Raw genomic sequence first — 20592 nt, forward strand, 5'->3', positions numbered from 1 at the left:
AATAATAATAATAATAATAATAATAATAATAATAATAATAATAATAAAACCAAATCAACAAACAACAAAAAACCAACCAATCTGGACTCAATCAGATAAACTGTGGCCAACTTCTAAAGTACTAGAGGGCTGCTATATTCACATTTCCTCCAAGGTTAACTGACCATACAAAGGATCTGAAGGTAGGACGTGTGTGTGCAGGGCTGTGAAAAGGAAAGAATGTGCTCTAATAATCCTTTTTAGTGACATCTCAAGATAGAACTCAGGTACCATGTAAAGCCTAACCATCACCATGGCTTTAAAGAAAGCTTTACAGAAAAACAAACAAACCAACCAACAAACCTCAAAATGAAATCTTAGACTAAGAATAAAAAGAAAGGAGAGGAAGAAGGAAAAAAAGGAGGGTGGTGGGAAGGACAGTGGGGGAGATCTTGGGCAGGGAAGGAACCATGCATTTTGGTGGGAAGCAGCTGTTCTGGGTGAAGCAAGGATTTAGCCCTGGAGTGCTTAGCAACCAAGGAAAAGGAGACAGCAATACGGAAGAGGACCAGGGGCCTGCTGGAAGGAAGCACACCAACAGACACAGAAGGAGAATCCCACTTCTGAAGCTGAGCTGAAGCAGGCTACTACAGACCTGTCGGGGCCTCTCAGGATATACAGCACCCTTTACAAGGTTTACAGAAACTTTATCTGACTGTAACTATCATTTATCGAGATGGCAGTTAAGGAGTCTAAGTTATGTGGCTTAAAGTTGGGCCTGATTCTGGGATGTTTAAGGCTGTATTGCACAATGTTCCAACATGGTCACTGCTTGTCACATGTAGCTACTTAAGGAAAATTTAAAATGAAAACAAAATTTAAAAGGTCAATTCTTTAGGTATCCTGGTCACATCCCAGGTAACCCTGGGTACAGTAAGAACCAGGGAAGACCCCAAAGGTACCCTCAACACAGACTCAGGTGTGTGTGTGTGTGTGTGTGTGTGTGTGTGTATGTGTGCGCGCTCATGCATGTGTGCTGAGAAAGATCCACACCCTGAATGTTGTCAGCCCTTCCATGGTAGAGCTGAGTAGTGAGCAGTCCCCAGCAGTTCCCTCTGATCCTTGACTATGGACACAATGTGACCAGCCTTTTTGTCACAGCAATGGGTAAATAAGGAGATCATCAGTAGGTGTTAACAAACTGTTGCACAGCCACACATCAGGTTTTGACATAACAAAAAGAAATACACTTGTAAGCCACAAAAAGGAATGCAGGAAACCTAAAGGCAAATTACTATGGAAACAACTATGTAGCAAATGGTACTCTATAGTCTAGAAAAAAGGCAAACTATAAGACAATCAAGAAGTCAGGGACTACTGGGAAGCTGCAAGGCTGAGAAATGAAGGAAGAGAGGAAGCACACAAGGTTTTAATAGGACTCCATCATGGTAGACAATGGCACAGTACATCTGTAAAAATCCACCAATGCAAGATACACACGGTATATACTCACTCATATAGACATATAATATAGAATAAACCTACTAAAATCTGTATACCTAAAGAAACTAATCAAGAGGGAGGACTCTGGCTAAAATGCTCAATCCCCATCCTGAAAGGCAAAGGCAAAGGATGGACATCAGAAGAAGAAAACAGGAAACAAGTTAGGAACCTTCCACAGAGGGCCTCTGAAAGCCTCTGCCCTGCAGACTATCAAAGCAGATGCTGAGACTTATGGCCAACTGTTGGGCAGAGTACATGGAATCTTATGAAAGAAGTGGGAAATAGTGAGATCTGGAGAGGACAGGAGCTCCACAAGGAGAGCAATAGAACCAAAACATTTGAACATAGAGGTCTTTCCTCATACTCATACTCCAACCAAGTACCAGGCACGGAGATAACCTAGAACCCCTGCACAGATGTAGCCCATGGCAGTTCAGTGACCAAGTGGGTTCTATATTAACGGGAACAGGGACTACCTCTGACATGAATGGATTGGCCTACTCTCTGATCACCTCCCCCTGAGGGGAGAGCTGCCTTACCGGGCCACAGAAGAAGACAATGCAGCCACTCCTGATGAGATCTGATAGACTAGGATTAGAAGGAAGGAGAGGAGGACCTCCCCTAGCAGTGGACTTGGGGAGGGGCATGCGTGGAGAAGGGGGAGAGAAGGTGGGATTAGAAGGGGAGGAGGGAGGGGCTTATGGGGGGATACAAAGTGAATAAAGTGTAACTAATGAAAATTAAAATAAAAAAACCCACCAATGCACAACCCCTGGAGTGGCAACTAATGCAGTTGTAGACTCAGGCTGAGGAGGGTGCGCTGGCCTGGCTTCAGCAGGTGTGAGAGAGGTGCCACTCCGCTACGGAACACTGATAGGAAGGCAGCAAAAGAGTGATGTCCTTCTCCCTGTTCTGCTGTGAGCTAGAAACTGGTCCAGAAACTGTGGTGACGACCAGATGAATGAAGCAGGCACGTGATCATGGACAGACACGCAAGAAATAGCGGCAAGCACACTAACCTTTCCTTCAGTGTCTTATCACTTCATCCCAACCAAGAATAGCATCCTGTTCCCCAAGAAGGTGACAACACATTAAGCTGGGTGTGACGATGTGCATCTCTAGTCACAGCTACATAGGAGGCTGAGACAGGAGAATGGCTTCAGAGCTGGAGTTGGTCAGCCTAGGCAACACAATTGGGACCCTATCTCAAAACAAAGAGAGCAACTCCTTGGGAGGTCAAGGTCAGCCAGCCTACACAGCAAGACTCTGCCTCAAAAATTAAATAATAAAATTCACACAATTAAAAATAAAAAAGCAAAGCCATACAAAGCAGCTCCCTCATGGGGATGATTCTCAGGGGAGGGGCCCAGAAGTCAGGCTCTCTTACTTTTTTCTGTATATGCTTAGATTTCTCTAGCCCTCTGCCTTCTGTTTTTAAGAAAAGAAAACACAGCAACTAGGCAAATTAATCAAAGAAAATGCCACCTGTTTTCAGTCTGACATTCTGAATCCAAGCACTGTGCAAACACTGTACCAAAGTGACCTCACTCACAGGAAACTGGGATACAAGGCTCACTTCCAAAGAATGACAGAGAGACCAGCCCGGAAAGGTCCAAGGTGGAGGGAAGAACAGAGCTCGAAGGCAATGCTTTGGTTGGTCAGATTCAAACCAGTGTCAGACAGGAAGTCATTCATTTCAAGAATGAACAGTCAAGACATGCACCCACTTAAGCAAAAACAAGAATCATATGAAATATTAACACAATATAACATATGCCATGTGTGCATCAAACATTCCCACAGGTAAGTTACATATTTTTAACCCAATCAGAATGGAATTAATGTTTGAATATGTGGCAGGATGCTTAGAAAATTACTTCCTGATTTTCACACATTGATGCCTTAGGTGTGTTTGCTATTTTTGTGGCCCAATAATTGTGATGGGAAGTGGAGAGGGTTTCCTCTGCTAAGAAAAATGTCACAGATACAGTTACTCAGAGTGTTTAGATTAGAATAGGAAGCTCCCATTTCCTCCTTGTAAAGTTGAAAACAGCACACACTGCCATCTATACTGTGTGTTTCCTGTCACTTCACAGCCATAAACATAAATGAACAACAGTACCAAGCAAAGAGCACTGCCTTGGATAGCAATCTCACACACAGATAAAATTCACTTACACGAGAAATGCTATGCGCTTGGGTTAGTAAGGAAAAAAAGAAAGAACATTCCTCTCCTTTTCTTAGTTAGAAAAGTCAGTGAAAACACTTAGGACTTAAGACTCCAGCTCCTGCACTCACCTAGCAGTGTTGCTCATAAACACCTCCCATTTGTCTTCCCTTAAGTTAACAATCACGAGATACCCCGTCCTCCAAATCTCACAGACTCAGCTTTACCTTTATGCCTTTCTCGGAGAGAAAAACCAAGCAGATGTCTTATTTATACTTACTACGCAGCAAGACCCTGTAAACTACCCATCTCTCAACTGCTGACGAATGTGAACTCAAACGAGAGCGAAGCATGTCTTCGCATTCAAACTCGCCTTCTCTTTGCTCTGGTGTGTCAGTCCTTCTCATGTTCTGAGAGCTCGTCCTACACAGTCAGTGAAGGAAGAGTTCTTCTTTAGTCCAATTCACTGGCTTTAAGAACTCACTTTTTATTACGTCTTGAGAACATGCTTCCTGGGACGGGACGCACCTGGTAATTCCTGAACTTCTGAGTTTCACCAATCCACAACTGCCAGAGCTACATCTCGATGAATGTAGATGAAGAATCTCGATGAAGAATCTCAGGAGAACCCTCACTGTCCCACCTTGTCATGCATCTCATGTCATGTAAGTGAGCGTCTCTAAGGTTCTCGGACTTCACCAGCTGACCAAAGCCTCTTGCCGTTTTACAGATGTGGTTGCTAAGGTTTTCCTCGCCCATTCTGAACTTTCCAACTGTATCTTATAAATCTTCCCCCTTTTGTATTCTAGTCATTATACTTAATGTTTCTTAACTTTAATTTCATTGGTTTAAACTCTTACACAGGCAGCAGGTTTTAACGTGGTTATAAGTAGATATAATCAAATGAAACATAAAAATTAACTTTAAATGTCATGGGTAATGTGGGAGCATATGCCTATAATGCCAACGCTTGGAAGGTGGAGGCAGGAGAATCTAGAGCTGGGCTACATGGTAAGACCCTGTCTCACAAAGAAAGACAAGCTGGGCCTGGCAGCACAGACCTACTGTGCCAGCCACTTGGCTGACTGAGGCAGGGGCAACCTTGAGATGAAGCCCAGCCTGGACTACAGAGTAAATTCATCACTAGCCTGGACACTTAGCAGGAATTTAGCTCAAGATAAAATATGGAGAGGGCTGGGGCTACAGCTTAGCAGCAACAGGCTTTGTAGCAAGCATAAAAGCCCAGGGTCCATCCCCAGGACAAAAAAAAAAAAAAAAAAAAAAAAAAAAAAAAAAAAAAAAAAAAAAAATTCTTTGGAGCATTCCCTCTGTTGGAGCATCACTACACAAGCAGAAGACTTGTATCCAGTGATGAGACATGCCCCAAACCCCATTATCTGAAATGACCAGGGGCCCTCTCAGTGCGACATCACTGTGAAAATGCGGGCAAACAACAGTATGTTTCCTGGTACTGCTGCTCAGCTCAACCCCAGAGAGCAACAGAAGTAATTGTGTGGCTACTTTCTCCAGATGCCAATACTGGTGCATCACTAGCACTATCCAGATGCAGAGGGGAAGGGAACTGGGAATCGCAGCTGAATACCCGTGGCTGCAAACGATCTCCAAGTCCAAGGTTAGTCCAGGAAGCAGCAGAAGCTCCTTCCTTTGAGTGATACAGGGTAAGGAAAGAACCCCAGATCTAGCTCTGCTGGCAAATGGTTATCCGACCTTGAGCAAATAACCCGATGTCTCAGCCATAAATCAGGGCGCTGGCGCAGTCGACCTCAAAGACTCCTTCCTGCTCTCTGTTCTGGGCTTCAAAAGCTTCCTCCTCCCTTCAAAGCACATTCAACATGCCTGTAGTGGGGAGGGCATTTCAGCAGCTACTTGTCTAGCTTGTGTTCTGTCTTGTATATCCTCTGCTTGCTGGCAGAGTCCCTGGGGGATAGTCTTTCTTTTTGCTTATGGCACTACAAACCAAAAGAATATGTTGCTACTAGTCTTATAAAATAGTGATTTCTAACAAAATTACCCCTGCTACCGTGTCAACAGTTCTCTGATTCAATAAGCCTTTTATAGGAAACTGTCATCAACCATTTCCAAAATTTATGTGCACACTAATAGAGTAACAGGAATTCAGCACATACTCTACTGTGCCAATAGAGCTCACCTGAGGAGCTCTCTTGGACTATCAAGCTAGTGCTCACAATGAACTCGCATTACTGGCAGTGAGCTGAAGCGGCTCCACAGGGCCTATCAGGCAGACTGAACTCCAGATCTGAGGAAGGAGCCTGAACAGAACCTTCAGCAACTCCAGTGAGCAGCACAGGTCCACACAGAAAGACGAGCAGACACTACGTCTAGTCTTTCACACAAGGCCATTGTGCCCTGCATGTAAAGCAACTTCTGCAGAAATTTCAGTAAACACACAGCAAAAGCTACATAATCCTGGGCTTTCACAGTCTCCTTTTGTAGTTTTCTAGGAAAAGGGATGACCCAATCTGCTCTACAGAGTCACCATCAAATATGTGCAACAAAGTCCTAGCTGTAGAAATCTGTGAGCGCTCCCGAATAAAGGTGCTACATCCCATCAAGCTGCTCTGTGATGGTGGATCAGAATGTCTCCTGAGCACAGGAGCCGAGGCTGCAGACCCCAGGAACAGGCTCCACTTCTCTATTTCAATACGGCCACAGAAGAAAACTACTGCAAACGGCCAGTCTGGTCTAAAGACAGCTATAGAACTGCAGACCATCCTCATCGAAACACACAACCACTATCTAGAGCTCCCAACATCTGCTCGTCAGACTTCTCACTCATTCTCAACACAGAAGGACCCACAGTGAGACAAACCTGCTCTGGGTGCCGGGGAGAAGTAACAACTTCCCTTCAAAACATGTTTTATGCAGCAGGGGAAGCAGATAAGTTAGCACATCAGGGTGTGTGAGGGCTTGCAGGCCATATGCTCTATGCCACAGCTACTCAGTTGTCATCGGTGAGAACTCTGCAGTGTGCTGCTTTCTAATAAAGCCTTGCTTACAAAATCAGGTAGCTGGTGCTCGCCAGGTCCCTGGTCTACAGTACAGCCTTCAAGATTATCTGATTCTGGATCCATTCTATAACTGACACAGGTAGCTAGAAGCAATGGAAAATGGCTGCCAAAAGATGTCTGGTGGCTAGTTAGCCCCACCCCCTACCTCTGGGGAAAAGCTTCCTCTTTGTCCCTGCATATCTCCACCTAATATAACTTTAGTCCATGTGAAATTCTATCTTTCTAGACTTCTTTTGGGATCTGGTTATGAAATATGCCTGTTTTCCTTGCTTAATAAATTGTTAAAATTTCCAAATCCTGGTTGTTTGTTTTTTTCTACTATGTCTGTATAAGAGTCAACCTCAGAGAGTTTTGAAAAATTATCCTTTAGCAGGATAACTATTTTGGAGGTCTCTCTGAGATGCCACACAGCTGGGGTGTGGAACTTCCTTCAATGCACCTCACTCTGGCTAGTCCAGGCTCCATGTGTGTTGGCTCTCACAGGTGAATTCAAGGAAGTAGCAGAACTCGGCTCTTTGTTCCAACTTTTGCTTTTCTGTGCAGACTGCTGGGGATGTAACAGTGGTAGTGGGCTTGGCTAGCATGCACAGGCCCTGGGTTCAATCCCCAGGTATCCTAGTTTGCTAGGATAAACACTACGACTGAAAGAAACTTGGGGAGAAAAGGGTTTATTTGGCTTACATGTCCCAATAACAGTCAAACATCAAGGAAAGTCAGGGCAGGGCTGAAGCAGAAGCAGGGGCAGGAACCAAAGAGCAATGCTGTTACTGGCTTGTTCCTCATGGCTTGCTCAGCTAACTTTCTTTTCTTCACCCTCCTCCCCCATCCTTCCCTCTTACGTTCTTTCTAAGACAGTATCTCACTGGCTAGCTTAGAACTCATTATGAAACAAGATTGTCTCTGAACTCACAGAGATCCATTTGGCTGGTTCTGCCTCCCAAGAGCTAGAATTGAAGGTGTTTGCCACCATGCCTTGCTTTTTTTTTTTTACACTATCCAGGAACATCTGACTAGGGACAGCATTGCCCACAGTGGACTGGATCCTTCCACATCAACCATTAATCAAGAAAATGGCCACAACCTTGCCTATGGGCATCTTGATAAAGGGTGAGGCAATTAATGCCTCAATCAAGGTTCCCTCTTCCGAAATAACTCTAGCTGTGTCAAGTTAACAAAAAACTAACCAGCATACCTGTAGTCATCCCTCCCCCATCCAAAAAAACCCCCCAAATTGGTTGGTATAATGTTCTTTTGGAGTGTATACAATTTACCCTTGTTCATTCAAATGCTGATTTCTCTTCCCTACTATCTGGTTTCAATCTGTACATTGCATTGTGATGCTTATTCTAAGAATTACCTGTCTCAAGTTTGTGTAAACATGCCACCATTTGTCCTCTAAATTGTCTAAATTGTCAATTAAAACAACCAGCCACAATGTTGAGCAATGGAGAGGATAGGGTGGGACATCGTGGTCTGGAGTGGGAGAGGGAAGGAAGCAGGAGGAGAGCAGAGGAGGAGAATCTGGAGGAGAGGTCTGGGAACCATGTGGAGAAATGAACTGGACCTAAGATATCACTAAAAGCAAGTATAATAGGTTAATCTGAATGATAGGAAAACTATACAGGCTTGGAGGTTTAGGATGGAGTGGTGATATGGTTATACCGTTATTTAGGAATAACCGCTGCTTAACTAAAATATATATCAATAGTAAATATTAATGACCTAATACAACACAAATTCCTCTCTAATAATTTCATATTTGTGTTTTGGTTAATATATGGCTGGCTTGGCTGGCAATCTGTTCCGGGCATGTGGTGGGTCCTGTAAGTAGAAATGGTTTTACCAAGCTCTATTCTCAGCAGGGTGAGACAAGACAGAGAACCTGCCTATCATGCAGAACATTTAAAAGTGTGCACGGAGTTAGGACAGTATTGTGAGGAAACGGATTGGCTATTGGACCAGTTTTAAGCAGAGGATTACAGGTCTGATTTAAACTTGTTTCATTTGTATTTTTACTGTTTGAGTCGATCTAGACATTGTAAGAAAAACAGACTGCAAAGCCAGTTATGGGAGTGCACACATGCAATACCAGAATACTGGAGGCTGAGGTAAGGACAACTGCAAGTTCATGGCCAGCCTAGATGGCACAGGAAGACCCTATCTGAGAGAATTAAGAGGCAGACTGAAAGTGGGACAAAAGTAAAAGAAACATGTGTTAAGAGGACAAGATGATGATCCAGGTAAGCCTGTGGGAGCCACACACAGACGAGGGGCTACTGCCGAGGTTCTGCATGGACACATGATACACAGTTAAGACATCCAAGGGGAAGAGCTGAGGAGACCAGGGACCCACATGTCAGGAGAAGGGAAGGCTGGAGGGGAATCTGGCAGTGGGTCATAAAGCATCGGGGGCAATGAGCTTCCAGGAAGTGAATGCAGACAGAAAGGCAGGCGCTGAGCCAAGCACTCTGCGTCTTTAGAGGAAGGGATGAGAGCCAAGAACACATCAATGGGAGATGGAGCCAGCAGAGAATGAAAGGGCTAAACAGGAGAATGTAGTGTTAACATGCTACATAAAGCTGCATGGTCACCATGGAGAAAGACTGACATGTGACATGCACATCAAAGGAGAAAGGGACCTCAACTGCCTGCACACCAGGCTGTCCAGGAAGAGCCAGCCTAGAGTGCTGGCCACCTTCACCCTGCTGCTACTGTGTTTCCAGGCATTTACAATATAGACCCAGCTTTGTGTTGTGATCACAAAGATCGAACCTCAGGCCTTAAAATGTGAAAGCGAACATACCACTTTTAAAATATATGCTTACTATCTATAAGAGGGATACGGACGAATATCCAGGTATGAGAGAGACTGAGACAAGGTTCTGCTGCTGAGCACCCTGTCTCCTCTATGTGCCAAGTCAGTTTCGGTCGGCCAGGTTCAAAAGCTATTTACCAGGAAAAGAAGCGCCAGTGCAAGTTAGGCAACAGTCTCTGGGTTTAGTTTTATTTAAGAGAGTTGTGTGCTTTCTAACTATTAGCAGTCGTGTGTGTGTGTGTGTGTGTGTGTGTGTGTGTGTGTGTGTGTATGTGTAAGTGCACAGGCATATAAGGACAGAGGGCAGTGCCAGGTATTCACTTGTCATTTTCCACAATGCTTCTGGAGTCTCTTACTGAACCTGAAGCTTGAGCTTCTGGCTAGCTAGCAAACTCTTAAAATCGGCCTGTCCCTGCAACCTAGCACTGGGATTACAGGTACATACCACTGCACCTGGCATTTATATGAATTCTAAGGATCCGATACTTGCACAAAAGCATTTGCCAAATGAACCATCTCCATAGCACCCCGACTCCATCTCTCATGCTTCTTTCTTTGTTTTTGAGACAAGGTTTCTCTGTGTAGCATTGGCTGTCCTGGACTAGCTTTGTAGACTAGGCTGACTTTGAACTCACAGAGATCCTCCTGCCTCTGCCTCTCTGAGTGCTAGGATTAAAGGTGTGTACCACCACACCCAGCTAACTTTCATGCTTTTAACTCTGCCCTATTTGTAGGGACTAGGTATTCCAAAAATACCTTCCAATTTTTAAATAAAATAGTAAATGTTAACATATTTAATCAGTATATTTTACAGATTTATGATAAGCAATCAAAAATACAGAAAATACAGAATATATGTTTTTTTCTAATAAACTGTTCTGAAATAAAATAACTGTCAGAATTGAAAAGTAGGTTAAATGGGATTTCATATAATCTTTATAGCAGCTTAAATTTATGTTTCAAATAAAATTGAAAACATGTACTTTTAACGAACTGAGTTTTGTTTTCTAAATTGAATAGTCTTTAAAAACAAGTAATAATACATTTTCCTCTGATAAGCAAGCACAACCATTATGAACATGCAGGCAACTTGGGATCCAGGGCTTCCTGGCTGTGGAGTCCAGGGACCTGAATGCCAACACTATAGGAGCTTGCTGTACAGAGCCTTGGAGGTCAGGGATATTCCTACAGAGTATCAACCTCAGGGCCTGGTTCTGAGGTGGCTGCACCAAGCACTCAGACTCCCTCAGGAGCCTGCAGCTGTCAAACGTGTTCACCACGTAGAACTAATCTGAGACTGAGTCACAGCTGTTCTTGCCCTCCGTTTCTAGAACTACTGATAAATCAGACACTGAAGCAAGTGAGGAAACAATCACCACAGAACTCTCGAGAGAGAACAAAGGACTGAGAAAGTGGAGTGAGGACAAGGAGAAACCCACTTGGTCTCAAAGGACTAGCACACATGGCGGGAGGGCATGCTAAAGTCAGGAGCTGAGTTAGTCTCCAGAGAGTCCAAGTATTCAGGAAAGATGGTATCGGCTAGAAGAGCAAAAACGAACAAGCCGAGATAACACGGTGCTGCCCTCCCCACAGCACAGCCTGCAGGGATGTGTGGGACGGCCGCACTGATTTATAAGATGTTTGTACAAATCACAGGTCAGACCTCTGAAACTTGGCACAAGCCATGTACTAAACACACAGTTCTCTGGTTCTATAGGCCTCAAATGAGCCTTTGAGCCAAATGCAGCTCCTTAGGTTTGATATTAATCTTCCGGTAAATGGCAAGCTTTCAGCCCTGGGGCTTGCTCTTTGCTTTGAAGGAGCAGTGAAAAGCACAGGTGCCAAGTGAAGACAAATGGCGCTGCAGAATATGACTTGGTGCAAGAGCGGCAGGTCGGATAGGAAGGAGAGCAGAGGGCAAGCTGCAGCTTGGCACTCTGTCTAGCAAGGCCTCCATGCACACGGGCCTCACATGTGTGGGCACCTGGGAGAGAGTTCTGGACACATTTCACACCTGCCTGTCAACTCTTAGCTTCAGCTCTCAGGGGTCTTGTGAGTCAAGAGAGCAGCTTCTCACCATCCAGCCACTGTCAGCCCTCTTGCTCTTGCTGCTCAAAGTCCCCACTGCTTGGAACAACAAAACCCCAACTGTCTACTGGAGTGCAGCCTTGGGGGCAAAGTGCTTAGCCAGCATGAGGTGGAAGACTCTGGTCTGGTGTGATGACCAGTACAGTAAAGGACAGGGAAGGAGCAAGCAATCCAAAACAGAACCAAAGAATTACATGTGAGTCAAGGGTCTCCTCAATTCTAAAATAGCTCACATATGCCTAGCAATAAAATGCATCGGAGAAACCAAGCAAGGAGACATACATCTGCAATCACAGCTATGTAGAGGGCCTTCAAGGCAGAGCCATCGGGTGTTGGTGACACACACCTTTAATCCCAGCACTCAGAGGCAGGCTGATCCCCGTGAGTTCAAGGCGTGCACAAGTTCCAGGGCAGCCAGGGATACACATAGAGAAACCCTGTCTTGAATGAACCCTCCCCCACAAAAGAAAGATAGAAAGGAAGGAAGGGAGGGAGGGACGGAGGAAGAAAGGGAGGGAGGGAAGGAGGAAGGAAGGAGGGAAGGAGGAAAGGAGGAAGGAGGAAGGAAGAAGGAAGGAAGGAAGGAAGGAAGGAAGGAAGGAAAGAAGGAAGGAAGGAAGGAAGGAAAAAGAGAAGGCTGAGGCCAGAGAACCAAGAGCTTGAGGCAGCCCAGACAACATCGTGAGAGCCCACCTCAAGAAGAAAAAAGAAATACAGTGGGAATGACTGCCATGTAGCTCACACTGCCCTCCTGCCTCTGCTGCTAGATTTTGGAGTCGCAGGTGTGCCCACTGTTCCTGGCTACTTTAGGTGACTTTTCCCTCCAATGTTAGCTACTGAACCCAGTGCCTGTGAATGCTGGCTTTAGGTGATTTACTACTTTGGAATTGATATACCAAAGATTAACTCTACAGAACTGAATACAGTCTACTTACAGAACACCGTATCACCAGTCATAGGAGAGCATACCTGTTATCCTACCACCTAGGAGGCAAAGCTAAGAACAGGAGGGCTCCAGGACAGCCTTGGCTACATAGCAGATTCTTGGCTTCATGAAACCCAACCACAAAAAAAAAAAAAAAATAAAATAAAAATAAAAATAAAAAAAAATCAGCAAAACTGAAAAGTGAAAAAAGAAAATTCACATATTTAACAATATAACAAAAGACCATGCTTCCAAATATTAATAGCAGCTATGACACTATGAGAGCAGAATATGTGATTTTTCTTTCCCCATACTTTGTAAAACACTTGAGAATAAGGATACAGCTGGGTAGTGGTGGCGTATGCCTTTAACCCCAGCACTTGGGAGGCAGAAGCTGGTGGATCTCTTTAAGTTTAAGGGCGGTTTGCTTTAAAGAATAAGTTCCAGGACAGCCAAAGCTACATAAAGAAATCTACCAAAAAAACAAAACAAAACAAAACAAAACACCCCCCCCAAAAAAAAAAAACCAGATACATTATTTGTATAATTAAAACATTTAAGCCCTTTCTGCAAAAGGTCATTTCACATGTAAAAAAAACATCAAAAGAAAAATATTCACCCACCATTTCCTGGATAAGAAAGCCATCAGCACACACACATTTGTCCTGGCAGAACCTCATGTTACCCTTGTTTCTTTCCTCTTCCTCACATCACAAATCTAAGCTTATTACCAAGTCTATCTTCCAACCCACACCTGCACCTTTACAGCCCACGGGGTCCAGGCTCTTGGCCTGTTCTGTCCACTGCGACTCCAGCCTGCAGTCTGGAGCCTCCCCACTGAATGTCACGTTGACTGACGATGAACACAGAAAGCTCTCACTGGAAGAGGAAAAGACTACCTTGACGGTAAGGTGTGGAATAGGCCTGTTACTCTCCTCACCTAACTGTGCCCAGGACACAGGGAGAGTTTCTTACGGTCTACCTACACATCAACAAGGATTCCAAGCTGCATTTGTTCTTTTCTCAAACTGTCCCAAGACTCACCAAAGTTCTAAGGCTGAAAAGGACAGGCCAGAACTGCCTTCCAACGTGGGGACTGCCACAGCCTGTTCTGCCTGCTTCCAGCTTAGATCCTATCTCATGTTCTTTATAGGAGCTAAAAGCCCCTTTCCAAAGGGCACCCCTGGCTCTCTCTCACTTTGCTGCTCGAGGTGTGCCACGCTCCCTGTGGCCCCCTCACACACCCTTAGAAATGCTTCCCAATCTGGCTCTGTCCCACGAGAATCTCCCCCTGGGCTCTCCACAGGTACTCTCCTGCTGCTGAGGTGCTACTCCCATTCTGTGGTCTGCCCCACCCTTCCATGAGCCCACAGACTCAAGCTCCAATCTCTCCCTGAAATCACCCTGGGCAGTTTACTGAGTTTTCCACAGACACCTAGCCCACGCCAGGGGAAGGGTCTGTTCCCCTCCTATAGTTCACGAAGCAGACCTGAAACCACCTTTCTTCCTGTTCTGGTCCCAAGGCTAGAACAATGGCTGTGGGCTGTGACGCTGCAGGTGTCCAGCTGGGTGCCTGACATGGCTGAGGCAAACAACAAATACCCATTAAACTATGGAAACACGGGGAGATGGGGGAGCCAGCATTCTTGAGGCTGGGGGTAAAGTGTGGGGGCTCCTGGTGTAGAAGAATAGTTCACAGACTCTAAACTATATGTTATCACTGATAATACCAATTACAATGAGGTAACTAAAACAACACTAGGTATGTGTTCTCAACCTGTGGGTCATGACCCCTTTAAGGGGTCCCATATCAGACAGCCTTCATAGCAGATGTTTACATTATGATTCACAACAGTAGTAAAATTACAGTTCTGAAGTAGCAACGAAATAATTTTATGGTTGGGGGTCACTACAACATGAGGAACTATATTAAAGGGTCAGAGCATTAGGAAGATTGAGAACCACTGGCCTAGACTCTTAGTTTTGATTCAGATCTCTGCTTAGTTAATAGCTTAAAGTTCTAAATTCTGAGATACTTTCCAGCAAAACAAACAGCAAAGCATATCTGAAGACTACTAGTTTTCCAAGCCTATGCTAAACATCACAAAAGAATTGGCCAGCAGAAGCTGAGTAACACTCTGCTGGGCCACAGAACACACTAAGTCCATGGTCTGCCGTGCAGCAAAGCCACACAGAGTCCAAAGGCTATCAGCACAACCAGTTCAAACACAGACTCTGTGCTGGCTCCTGCTGGCTCTTACCGGAATGTAGTAGATGCCCATCTTGGGGGACTCATTGGCAGTAAGAAGCATCCCTAAAAATAAACACAATGAACAAGTTACACATGTCACAAGAAGTACCCTTTTCTACTTGCTTTACATTTTGAAATGCTTGAGTTGCCAGTACCTGCAAACTGACCTTTAGTTGGTCTTGCCTTTCTAGGCAAGGGACCTCAGTGTAGGAACTGCTGACTCCCTGAGTGTGAATTATCCAGGCTTTATGAGCTAAGGCCATGAGCAGGCTGCAGAAGGTACTCAGTTCTACACAAGGTCTGAGAAGTTTCCAGCTTCATGCACAAGACATACAGTATGAGAATAATAATGGAGAGAGAGAAAGGCTCCCTTCCTGGAGTCAGGAGTCAACGAAGCAAAAGGTCCCAGAAACAGAGATTCTGCATTAAACTTCACAGCTGACTACAGACCACAATGATTATGGGAGCACTATATAGAACTACTCCCCAAAGACCCACATGTCAGGGCTGAAGAGATGACTCAGTAGCTAAAAGCACTTGTTGCTTTTGCAGAGGCGCCAGGGTTCGGTTCCCAGAACCTCCATGACAGTCCACCATGATGTGTAACTCAGTTCCAAAGGATCTGATGCCCTCTTCTGACCACTGTAGGCACCAAGCATGCATGTTGTGCATATACATACATTCAGGCAAAGTATCACATATAAAATATTTTAAGACCCACGTATCACTAAACAACCCTAAGAGAGCCACAATAATTCAGAGAAATTTAAAAGAATGAACCACTAAAGAAGTTAGTTAATTTTGTCTCTGCAGCATTCATATTTCAAGAAAGCAAAATCAGGCTGGAGGTAGCTCTGTCATTCAACAAAGAAGACCAAGCAACCTAGAAATCCACAGTTTGTTGGCATTTAGCTACTTCATATTGAGTATTAGATGGTTCAGTTGCCAGCAAGTACCCCCGAGTCTTCTGAAGCACCTCCAAGGTGGCAAGATGTTCCACAGCCAAGCCTCTCATGACTGCACATGAAATTGGCCAACATCTACCTGACCCTTTACAAAGTAATGCATGATCCTTTATCAGCTGAATATGATCTCAGTGAGCACAGAACCCTTTAAAATAAACAGCATCAGAACCCCTATAATGTGGAGCATAAAAACTCCACTCAAAACAGATAAAATGAAAAGGCTTCGTAACTAAGAAGAAAAAAAAAAAATGAAAAGGCTTCTTACCTCATCAAGTAGTCTAAATACCACACAACAAAATGAAAAACAATCCCACCATCTTCTTGGAATCTACCCACTTGCCTTCCTTAGCCTGCTTTAAATGTAATGTCAAACCAAATAGCAAAGGTGACGCCGAGAGCAGCACAAGGGCCACTTAAAACTTAGGAGCATGGGGTTAATACACCCACTTTCTCTAAGGAGCAGTAGCGCTTCTTTTGAGGAGACTGGCATTATGAACAGTGCTTTCACTCAGTTTCTCAAAATGCTGCGCTTACTGCTCCCAAGAGAAACAAAACTGTTCGGAGAAAGAAGAGACACCAGCATCTGGAGTCAAAGACACTCTCTTCCAATGTGAGCGGTACGACAGAGATCTGGTGCGACAGTACTCCTCCCTCTGCCCCCCCACCCCCCGGACACTCGCCTACACCAGAACTCATCCAGGTACTTCAGGGAAAGGGTCACCAAAGCTCAAAACACAAAACCAGAAACAGTGCTCTTCAGCAGGTCTGCTCAGGGTGAGCTCCCTAGACCATCTGCAACATGCGACCAGGCTGGGAGATGAAAAAAGTACAGAAAACGGAAGGCACTTAAAAAGCCCGTAGGCAGCTCGACAGAGCGCTATCAAGAAAGGACAAAACAAAACCACAGGGCAGAGTTATCCCAATGTGTGATCACTTTGCTAGCTGTTCATCCTTATTGTAGTGTAAAAAAGAAAAGTGCCAATCTGCGAACAGTCAGAAGGTTGAAAGCACAGGGAAAAAAGGTAGGCAGGCAGGTGGCTGGCCAACCACGTTTGAAAAGTACCACACTAAAACATAGAGCTTCAGTGACACGCTTCATGGCTCCGGGCAGCCATTAGAGAGGCCGCAGGCACATATTCACCTGATCAACTTCTCACTGACAATGCGAAGCGGTAAGTTCAATTTGTGAGCTCTATGTGCAAATGTCCCGTGGTTATTGTCCACACCATACTCTGTTGGAGGGTGATGGTGGACACAGGAGCTACTGGCATTTCCTGTTGCACCACACTCTTGCAGCAGGGTGGTGGGTGAGAAAGCTGAGGGTCCTAATGGCCACAACTACACCTGAAGCAGGTCTTTCCTTCTTCTCTTTCTACCGATAGCTCTGAACCTGACCCTGCTTTTGCAGGCTGGGATGGGACTCACACATGCATCATCTTTACATGCTTCTTGGAACTGTGCCACCCCTGACAATGCCCTGACCTGTACTTGAAGTATGGAAGACATAGAACGGGCTGCCCGAGCAGTCAGACAAGGGCCAGGAAATGAGCCAGAAATGCAAAATCATTTCTCAATATTCTGAGCTGTCTTGCAAATAGAAAAACATTATGAAACAAGTGTCATGACTGTTTGAATTACTGCAAAAGTGAGCATGTGATAAAGAAGGAGGTTTTTCACTTCTCTGAACTATGAGCACATAGTGAGACAAGGCAGAGTGGAAGGGAAGAGCAGGTAGGTAAAGCTAGTCAGAGTAGACCCTCTGAGCACAGCAAGGAGCCCAAGCCAACCATGAGGCCAGCACTCAACTGTGAACAATCACTGGCCGGCTGGCACCTAACTGCTTCTTGTACACTGTTTGACAGAAAAAGCTGCTCCTTTTCCAAAGCACACATGTAAAAGATTCCTGAACACACTGAACCAACCTTATCCTTCCCACACGAATGGTTTGCTGGAGTGAGGTCTGACTTAGGTTTGTTCGTGATCTCTCCCCACCAAATTTCTTCTGTGTAGCCATGGCTGTCCTAGAACTAGGTCTGTAGACCAGGCTGGCCTCAAACTCAAGAGATTTGCCTGTCTCTGCTTCCCAAGTGCTGGGGTTAAAGGTGTGTTCCACCACATCCTTAACCTAAACACAACCATCAAGCTGGTAGACCTCTCTAGATTCTATCAAGTTGGGAGACCTCATCTTTACATTCAATCATTCACTGCTACGTTAGGTCTAGCACAGGACAGAGAACAGCACAAAATAAAAAGCAAGCTGAATGACACAGGAGGAACAAACACAGATTCAAGACACAGATACTACCAAGACTGGCCTGACTTCCTAAAAGTTAATACCACGAGGAAGGAGGGAAACATGGTGTGTGGGAGGTATTCTCTGGAGTGAAGGCCCCTTGTCGCTCTCTGCCACCCTTTCCGACTTTCCTCCACACCCTAACCCGACAATATTTCCCTTCTCCTCTTTCACCCTCTACTTCACTGGCCTCACCGAGCTTCCTATGCAGCCCAGAATCCAAGTGAGTACCTTGGATTCTGTGAGTACTTCAATACCTCAGTACCTTCCCCTACAGTGAATCTTTCCAATCTATAGAAGTGACCACACAAACCAGTGTAAGAGCCTGTGACTCTTACAAATGAAATGCAAATGATAAAGTCCTCCAACCCCTGCTTCTCCTCCCTAGCAGAGTCCATTTCAGGAGGTTCTAACCAAGGCCTTGCCATATACCAGTCAGGAAACTAACCCAATTCTTTCGACCTCTCATGGAGCAAGAAAGAAAAACAGAGAGCTGGATGTGCTATCGCTATCACTAGCCCACAATCCCAGTACTCAGAAGGCCGAGGCAGGAAGATCATGAGTTTGAAACTAGGTTGGGCTATATACTGAGCTTCAGTGAAGCTCCTGGAATATATAGGGAGGCTGTTTCTCGATAAAACAAAAACACAAACAGTAAATAAACCCAAAAGCTAGACAGAAAGATAAACACTTGTGGGCCACTGACTATACAGGGTTATGGTAAGTGACAAACTTAGATTTCTCATTCAGACTGAAAGCGTTCCACTGACTGCTCTTTCCTCCAGGCCCCAACTGCAAGGCCACAGGCTCTGTCTCAGGTTCTACCTGAGGGCCCATCACGAATGCCTGGTCCTTCCCTACTGTTGTATCAAATCCTGTGAAGTTTCTCCATTCATGTGAGCCATCTCCAGCCTTCCATGTCCCCTTTGGTGATCATATCTGCTCCCACTTCTTCAGTGATCAGTCTGTTCTTCTGAAAGAACACTGTCTCAGCACACCTGCTTACCTAGTGACACAGATCCTACAGCGCACCAAGTGCTCCCCTGTGCATCAGTCAGGCCACGGTGCACCAGGTGGTTCTAGATGCTGGCCTGTGGCGAGCAATCACTGCCCCTCTCTGTCACTGCCTGATACTTAAATGTAAGAGGCATACGTGTGCTCGCTGTCTCAACTCAGAACAGCACTTCCTGGGCACTGCAGTTCCAAGCCAGCCCACTCTTTATCTGTGGGGGCCGGCTGGTGACAAATGGAGCCCAGCCACTCAGGTGACCATCTGCAGCCACCTGTCCTTTCTCTTCAGCCCTCCCACAGCCTCCTGTTAGTCTTCTGACGTTGTCTTCTCAGTGAATTGCCTCGCTCACAAAGCCACTCTAATCCCATTCAATGCTGCCCTCCACAAAGGCCCTGAAAGCCTCCTGTGCTTCGCCCTCACCTCTCGCTCATGACTCCCTGGAACACGCTGGAACAGTACTGTCTACAGGTGTGCAGTGGGACATTTCAGGATTTGCAGTGTATCCTGTCAACAGAATTATCTGTGTATGCCTGTCCTCAGAGGACCCAGCTTGAGAGCAAGGGGTGAGAGGGAAGTTCTCTCATTCTTCTCGCAGAGCCCACTCGGGATCTGCCCTGAATGTGCTGCTCAATTTTGAAACCTATTATATAATTTGCTGAACAGTACTTGATGTAGAGTACCCCAAACCTCTAGGACCAGGTGACTCCGGCCTCCTCCAATCTCTGACCTCAATTTCCACAGGTCATTACTAATCACATAAAAGAATGCACTAAAATAGCACTTCACCTGCCGCCTACCTGCGTTTGTTTCTCATTTCTACTAACAGTAGGCGGGCTGAGCACTGAGTCATGAACAGGGCCCCTTTCTGAATCATCCACACCACTTCCTGTTCTTTCTTCTTTTAAGTCAGTGAAAAAGTCAGGAATTGTCCTGACCAAGCCAAATGTTATCTGATCAAGTAAATGAAGTTTAACACTCCCACACAGGAACGTGAGCGCCTACCTGAGTTGGGATAGAGGCAAACATCATTAAGGTCATGTTCTGGCTCCAATGAAGTAAATATTTTCCCCTAAAATGGTAAGCAAAAAATGAATTACTAAAATCACCAAGACAGCTTTTTAGCAATGGCACATAAAGAAAATAAAATGGAAACATAACCCTCCTAGTGCCACATAAAAGAAATAACTTATACTCAAGAATCTTATTTGTCTTATCAATATATCAAATATTCTCATTTTAGAAATGAAGAAATTGACATGGAGAGTTGACCTGTTCAGAACAAAACAGAAGACTCAAAGCCTTACATGTGCACAGTAGACGATGACAATTTTTGTTTTTTATTTTTAGTTTTTCAAGATAGGGTTTCTCTGTGTAGCCTTGGCTATTCTGGACTCACTTTGTAGACCTCGAACTCACAGAGCTCTGCCTGCCTCTGCCTCCCAGAGCACTGGGATTACAGGCGTGCGCCACCGTACATGGTTGCTATACTGTGAGGGCTATGACATTTTCCTCTAAATGTAGGAAGATGTCTACTGTACTACTAA

At 45.1% G+C, this 20592-nt stretch overlaps 1 protein-coding gene across 1 annotated transcript in view; it reads right to left on the reverse strand.

Annotated features, from left to right (window-relative positions):
- The window catches only part of Nol10 (nucleolar protein 10), an 85159-nt gene that overhangs the window by 38376 nt on the left and 26191 nt on the right, over positions 1-20592 (reverse strand). The window contains exons 12-13 of the mRNA XM_055625403.1: positions 20051-20117; positions 14789-14841 (exon numbers count right to left, since the gene is read on the reverse strand). Coding sequence (XP_055481378.1) covers positions 14789-14841; positions 20051-20117 — 120 coding nt within the window. The remainder of the gene's footprint in view (positions 1-14788; positions 14842-20050; positions 20118-20592) is intronic.

The sequence above is a fragment of the Psammomys obesus genome, unplaced genomic scaffold, assembly GCF_907164565.1.
Source record: "Psammomys obesus unplaced genomic scaffold, mPsaObe1.curated_primary_1811, whole genome shotgun sequence".
Classification (NCBI taxonomy): Eukaryota; Metazoa; Chordata; class Mammalia; order Rodentia; family Muridae; genus Psammomys; species Psammomys obesus.